The sequence below is a fragment of the Phaseolus vulgaris genome, chromosome 10 (genome assembly GCF_051622355.1).
Source record: "Phaseolus vulgaris cultivar YP4 chromosome 10, ASM5162235v1, whole genome shotgun sequence".
Taxonomy (NCBI): domain Eukaryota; kingdom Viridiplantae; phylum Streptophyta; class Magnoliopsida; order Fabales; family Fabaceae; genus Phaseolus; species Phaseolus vulgaris.
The window spans coordinates 31760110-31767508 of record NC_143507.1 but is presented as its reverse complement, the minus strand read 5'-3'; the positions used below and the strand labels follow the sequence as shown (position 1 = coordinate 31767508).

At 33.9% G+C, this 7399-nt stretch overlaps 1 protein-coding gene across 2 annotated transcripts; it reads right to left on the bottom strand.

The window, feature by feature from the left end:
• Positions 1 to 1343: 1343 nt before the first annotated feature.
• LOC137819320 (YCF20-like protein (DUF565)) lies at positions 1344 to 4494 on the bottom strand. Of its 2 annotated transcripts, XM_068623123.2 has the most exons (3): positions 4352 to 4494; positions 3527 to 3730; positions 1344 to 2671 (listed from the first exon to the last, which is right to left on the bottom strand). In XM_068623123.2, the coding sequence occupies exons 2-3, from the start codon at positions 3694 to 3696 to the stop codon at positions 2269 to 2271; spliced, it is 573 nt and encodes a 190-aa protein (XP_068479224.1). In that variant the 5' UTR covers positions 3697 to 3730; positions 4352 to 4494; the 3' UTR covers positions 1344 to 2268. The 2 variants fall into 2 exon arrangements, with proteins under 2 accessions (XP_068479224.1, XP_068479223.1); XM_068623122.2 differs by lacking the exon at positions 4352 to 4494 and having other exon boundaries at positions 3527 to 4345.
• Positions 4495 to 7399: the final 2905 nt, after the last annotated feature.

Below are 7399 nucleotides of genomic sequence, written 5' to 3'. Positions count from 1 at the left end.
CCATCCGCGTGAATAGTAATCTCCTTCAAACAAAGTGTTAAAGAAAGTGTGAAATGAGGTGGTACTTAGATTGTTAGGAAGTAAAAGAAAGTTATAACTATTTTCACAGAAAATGAAAGAAAATAAAAGATTAAATATATAAAATGACAAATATTTTTAATAAATATAAAAGTGAGGATAATTTTGTCTTTTAAATATAATTAGACACCTTTCTTTTTATTCTCATTTGAAGAGAGAAGAAGAAAAACATGAATCTTGCATTTTTTTTTCTTCATTCCATATCAGTTTCTCTTAATTCTTCTCTTCCCCTCTTCCAAATATAATGTTAAGTTGTGTTTCTTCTGCACCAAATGATTTCAACTTGAATATATGCATAGTATTAGTCAAACTTATAATTTCACATTAACTTGATATTTGACATTATGTTGTTAGCATAGTGTTTTGCTGTCAGTTAAGAAATTAAATTGAGTTGAAAAGAAATATTATAGTTTTTAACTCAATTAAAATTTAAGCTAAATTTTATAATGTAGAAAAAAAAATGTTAAATATGTTGCCATAGTTATCAATGCAAAATGAAAAGCTAGTATAGATATTCCAACTAAAATTTAAACCCACCCATGTTTATTCCATACTTATTCATTGCTTGCATGAGCATAAGTGTGAAACACACAAACTTTAAGCAAGGCAAAGTATTTTTAACTTTGATGTACGAAATATGGCCTTAATTCTATAAAATTATTATTCCAACATGATTATTTATAAATAATATAAAATGAACCCAAACACAAACTATAATCAATTTTAGCCCCAAATTTTTTTTCTAAATATGAATTTAATTTAAATTCTATTTTACAGATGATTATCCAAATGCACAGTTAGTGTAGCAGTTTGAGATTGGCACAAACAGTAAAATATTGTTAGTGTTGATTGCTTAACATCCAACCATACCAGTTTCAGATTTCAAATAATTTTTCAGATTCAAGTTGAATTTGCTTGAAATGTAAATGGTAAAGTTGTCATCCTTGGAAAATTGACTGGCATTCTTCTTGAAAAAGTGTTTATCATTTGGTCATCAAGTTAATTGAAAACTGACACATACACATTCACCAAAAGTTATATATACACCAAAGTGATGCGCATAAATTAGTTCCTGTAGAATTTCCAGTCCATACATTCATCAAAGAGATGTATCTCCATCAATTTGTAGTGTGCAATGATTTCTGGAGGTAACTGTATATCCAAAATGTATATAGACATGAGGGATAACTTTTCTTCTTTAGAACTAAAATTGTACAAAGAGATGGATAACTTTTCTTCTTTAGAACTAAAATTGTACATAGAGATGGATAACTTTTCTTCTTTAGAACTAAAATTGTACATAGAGATGGATAACTTTTCAAAAGATCCTTAGCAGTATACTAAAAAGAAAAACAAAATCAATTCGACAGATGGCATTGTTTGCAGTTCATGATGGAGCCTGGTAGACATGAACATGGTGCAATGTTCAAGTATTTTGTAGTTCCTGCAGAAATGATGATCCACAATCACATTACCAAGACTACATTTGAGACAGTTTGCATTATTTGTACCAAACTCAATTTTCGCATCACCATTCATGAGGCAATCAAGTTTCCTCTGTATGGAAGAGACACATATTCGGTGTTGTACATGTACAATACAACAGTGTCGGATTTCTTGCAAAAAGATTCAAAGATCCGCATCAATGTATACCATCATCTCACAAGTCAATGAAAAAATGGACTTCTTTAAGTTCCAATTTGTCTGAATGCCTGCAAAATGAATACCAGCAATCCCACTACTATCAAGGAACTGATGTGAAGACGGATTATAGGATGAAACATTGAAATAATGGACTGAAGGACTGAAATGTTGTTCCGGGAGGTGCTTGAACCAAAGCCAATGGAGATTTAATTGAAAATATGAAGTTGTTGAATGTTTCAATGTCCTTTAGGGTGTCCTAGTCAAAACTCAACCATTGCTATGTTTCTTCATAAATATACATGATTCGCCTCTTGAATGTCTTATCTTCTGGATATGAGCACTGAACTTCAGGGATTTTAACCGTAGAAGTTGAACTAGCTCCATCTTAGGTCGAGTAAAGTGTAACTTCAGCATATATCAAACATAGTGGTGACAGATTACAGCAATGACGATGAGTCATGTGCATTACAAATGCCAAGCATCATAATAACAGTGGGAACTTTCTATTCACATGGAAGGGATTGCTCATCCAACAATGCTATCAAATCAATATTTAAAGGAATCTAAGAAAAGTCCCAGTGTAAGGCCCGCCTTCCAATAATTAAACAAGGAAATAAGGCCTCTATTCTTGCTAACTAAAGGAAGAGAAGCCCTATACATGAGAGCCCCAATGACTTCCACAATAGCCACAGCCAAGGCAGCAGATAGAATATCCCAGTCACCAGTTTGTCCAATAACAGTGGCAAAGGCAGTTGCACAATAAAATCCAACCAAGAAGAAAAACAGCTTCATGGGAAGATTTTTCTTTACCTCCTGAATTTTAGAACCTAACTTACTCTGAAACTCTTGAATCACTCTAATTATGCGGGTCCTTCCATTACTGCCATTTGAAGTGGAAGAACTAAAACTGCTGTCATTTAAGCTGTTTCTAACTGACCAAGTCATCCTCCTGAAGACAAAAGACTTAATATCCTAAGAAAAAGATCAATAGTAATGGTTCTATTCATATAGTTAACCTCTGATAATCACTTATACAGGGTTTGAAGTGTTTCAAACAGCACAGTTGCAAGTACATGTTCATATTGATATCCCAAATTAGCTACAAAATACCAGCTATTTTAATGATATGCCTACCCTATATAGGTTTTGATACCATATCAGATTTTGATATGAAGAAAACAAATAAAAAGCTTTAACAGAAGATGAACTGAATATTATTTCACTTGTATTCAAAGAGTACACCAGCAAAGTCTATATATATCTTCAAAAGTGGTTATACAACCATAACACAAAAACAGAAACACTAACTCCCAACATTCAGTTGAAAAACTGAATGTGTACAACAATAATAGAATACGGTCTTCAAAAGATTGCTGATATTACAATAAATCAGACTTTAGACGTCAAATTAAATCTAACAGACTTTTGCAATGAAACAATTTCATCAACAGTTCAACACATTTCACCATGTTAGACTAAATAGAAGAACACTTCTCATCATCCTTTATAGACCAAGAAAACCCCTCATCACATTAGACACTTTCTTCCTATCATACTTTTTTAAATACTTAATCCCACCTAACCAAAATATAGAAAATCTGTAACCCAATAAAGCTGATGTGAAGGAACTGCCTAGCAACAAAGACAGGTTTACATTATCATCCCTTAAATATAACAACACATCCAAGCTTCTTGTCAGCATTTAATTGTTACAGAACCTCCAACTATGTATATCAATTATCAAAAGTTGTCCTAGATTCTATGCAGGATAAAAAATCATAAGCACAAATTGCTACTGACTTACTTGAAATTAACAATTAAACAAGGCTGAGCAAAACTAAAGCATGGAGAGCATTGTTTCTGGCCAAACGTGGTCTTGTAAAAGAATGCAGCAAGATCAACTTTAGAAACTCTTGAACAGTTATAATCAAGAGATATAAATTTGGCCCTTGTCATACAACCGGAAGACATCATTCTAGTTTGCAAACAACATGCACAGTCCTCACTCCTGGAGATGATAAACATTAAAAGCATATTACCAGCATATGCAGATAATGATAACAAATGTAATCACAACTGAAACACTCCAAATCAAATTTTGGTGGATACAATGATAAATGGAACCATAAGTAAATGGCAATTACCGTCCTCGCGTGTAAGTAATTCACTTTACATTACACAAAGAACTTGAACATAATACTAAAATTCTTCAGAAGACATGTGAATGCGAAAAATCCACATCAACAAAGTGCTTGCAGCTGAATATTTAATATACACAAATATGCAATACAAATAGTCTAATGCAAATATTTGCTAAACATAACACAATTCAATAGCTACCACTTTCCAGTTTTGAAACTGGCTATTTTCTTTTATCATCTCTGTATTCCACAGTAATTTGACTCGATTCAACTGCTTGTTAGAGAGTCAGAGTTTAACAATGAGTACCCCCTCAGCAAAACAAAAAAACAAAAAACACATCCTAGTTTGGGTTTTGTAAAGTGACAAAGCAGATTAAAATGTATTAAAAAACAATTTTGAAATGGAACCGAAATGATTGAAAAGAAAGAACAAAATGGGTGTTTGAGTAATGAAAAATTAAGGCCAAAAAGTGAAGTTAGAATCTTACTTTGTGTATTGGGGGTAAGACCAAAGGGCGAATTCAGAGTGAAATTAGGGTACGAGGTTGTTTCAAATTGAAGCTCTTATCATTTCAGAGTAAAATGTATAGCTGCAGTTGCAGTTGCAGAAAGGGTGTGTGAATACTGCTTATCACACCACTTTCCACAATTTTTTTCATTTTTATTTACCAAATTATTTATGCTGATAAAAAATATTTTGTTTTATTATTCACGTGTGAATTTCTTTTTTAATTTATTATATGCCATTTTTTTCTTTAACAGTTAAAGAAAGTTTTCCAAACACCCTTTAAAATGTTCAAAACCAAGACTGATGATATACATATAGGGAATCATGTAATTTTATATAATCATTCTACAACTTTTTTTGTTAATTTTTCATTAAATAATTTAATTTATATTTTAATTAAATATTTTATTATTAAAAAGACTTCTCAAGTGATTGTTTTATAAAAAAAAGTGGTTGTCAAAATACTTTTTCCCAGAAATGAAATCTTCTGAGCAAATATTATTAATTCTAGTATAAAATAGTCCTCCGTATTTTATACTTTTTAAAAAATAAAAAAAAATGACAGCTTTAATTAAAAATAAATAATTGAGTTGCTTATAATATTATTAGAGAACGTAAATAATTAAAAAAAGTGTAAACAAAATTGTAAAAGTAAAATATGACATATATATCGCAAAACATCATATATAAGATTGATGGTTTTTAATATCATTTTATTTATTTTTAATAAAATGTTATTTTTATTATTATTATTATTAATGGAAAAAAAATATTATAGTATTTTTTAATATATAATTTTTATTTTAATGAGTTAAAATATAATATTTATGTTAATTTTATTTTTATATATTTTATAATATGTGAAGTTTCTTATAGCAGTAATGTTTAATCATATAGAAGGATACGCTAAAAATTAAAAAAAAAATAGTATTAACCATAATAAATGAAAACATATATTGTACTTGTACGATGATGGGTCCAGGTAATACCTGTTTACTGGATACATAATTTGCTAACGTGTCAGTGATCTTCAAGTTTCTTCAAGTTCTTTCTTTCGCTGCGTGTGTTTCGTCGGTCGGGGTACCTGCGATTGCACTCTGATGATCAAGTCAGTGCTAGTGTTTCTGGTGCGTACTAGTAGAATATGAAAAACGTACTTTTTTCCCCTTCAAAAATTCTATTTATAAGTTGACCTATGGGCCCTTACCTGTGTGGGTTGGATCTCTTGATCAGAACATGCGTAGTGGCTCCCTGAAATCACGGGAGTGTATCTTTCGGTTTATTGTTACATTGAGATATTTATCCGAGTATTTCGGGGCGTGCCTTTGACTCATTCACTTCAATTGTAACTGCGTATTTATTATGTTGTAAATGTTACTTGACCCGGTCTTCAATCGTCCGGAGTCCAACCGGTACACTTGCCCCCAGGCTCAAAGAGATTCATCTCTGAAGAGTCGTGTAGGATGATTGAGGTTTTCGAGGTTGTGCTTGATTGTTGGTAGCATTAAATTCATGGCAGAGATGTGGCGTTTGACAGAGTTGTCGTTTCATGATGCATTGTTTCATCAGATGCATTTGACGGTGGAGATTACATGTCGTTTCGTATGCCGAGTGGTGCTGACCATTGGATTGCATTAGATCTAACCGTGTTGGACGAATGGTAAAGGATTTTCTCTCTTACTCCGTTGGCTATAAATAGCTTCATTGGTGGGTGGAAAGGTTTACACTTTCTCTCTTCTTTCAAGTCTTGTATCCTCTGTTCCGAGTGTCGAGTCTTCCGTGTCCTTTGAGTTGTCGAGTATCCATGTCAGTAATGTCTTCTTCTGTGGATTCTTCTGATAATGTTGTAGATATCGAGTCATTTGTGACTCGCACTGCATCTGGTGGTGCGAGTCAGTTGTCGGACGGCCTAAGTTATGATTGGGTTGATCCCACAGTTTTGAAAATTCCCACTAGGTTAAGGGACTCTGATAAGTTAGATCAATTCCTTTCTGAAAATTCATTTCTAGCGCCCGGCTGCCCGCCTGGAGCCATATTGGCTGACATTTGTGGCGTGACCTACCGTGTGTGTCATGGTCGGGAGAACGCACCAGTCGACTTTTTCTTCGTATATAATACCTTTTTTGCTTATTTACATATAACCTTACCTTTTGATAATTTTACGATGGGGGTCCTTCGGACTCTCAACATAGCACCTACACAATTACATCCTAACTCGTGGGCGGCCCTTCACGCGTTCCAGGTACTTTTTCGCCTTTTCCAACTTGAGCCTACTCCCGAAGCCTTTTTGTATTATTATAACACGTTCGAGTACTCCTGTGAGTTGGTTATCTTTGTCTAGTCGATCGGGGAATATTCGATTTTCCACTTTTACTACTTTGTATAAAAAAAATTTAAAAAATACTTTAAATTTTTTGTGGAGCCGGATGGCCGAAACTATTTTTGTAATGCAAATCGGACAACCAAATTTCCAGGAGAAACCAACTCAACTTGGTAATTGGTTGTAGTCGTCTCTTTCGCCATTTGATAAGGAAATTTTAGTCGTTATTGATCAACTCTCATGTAAGCTGCCAACCCGAGAGTTGATAGCTTTATATGGGTCATCCAAGAAGTGGACGGACTTCAATGGTACGTGGATTTCTTGCAGTGTATTCGCTATGTTTAATATGGTTTAATTGTATTTGTACCTTGCAGATATTATCAAAAAGATGGATCCCGCCTTGAGCAATTTCATGAGCAACCTTAAACGTCAGGTGGTCGTGCGAAAGCTTAGCAGTCTCGCGGGGGTTGGGAAGGAAAAGTTGTTGTTAAGGAGGTTGCGCCGACTACGGCGGTGGTCGCTCCAACCGTCAGCCGAAAGAGGGGGCGTCCACCCAAGGTCCAAACTAGTTCTGAAGTGGGGCAGTCGTCTGGCAGGCCACTTACAATGTTGAACCCTTCAATGCGAGTGGCCCCAACTATGCAATTCGATCTTCGCCCAGAAGATGAAGGTGTCCTGGCAGCCATCCCCACCAAAGAATTTATAGAA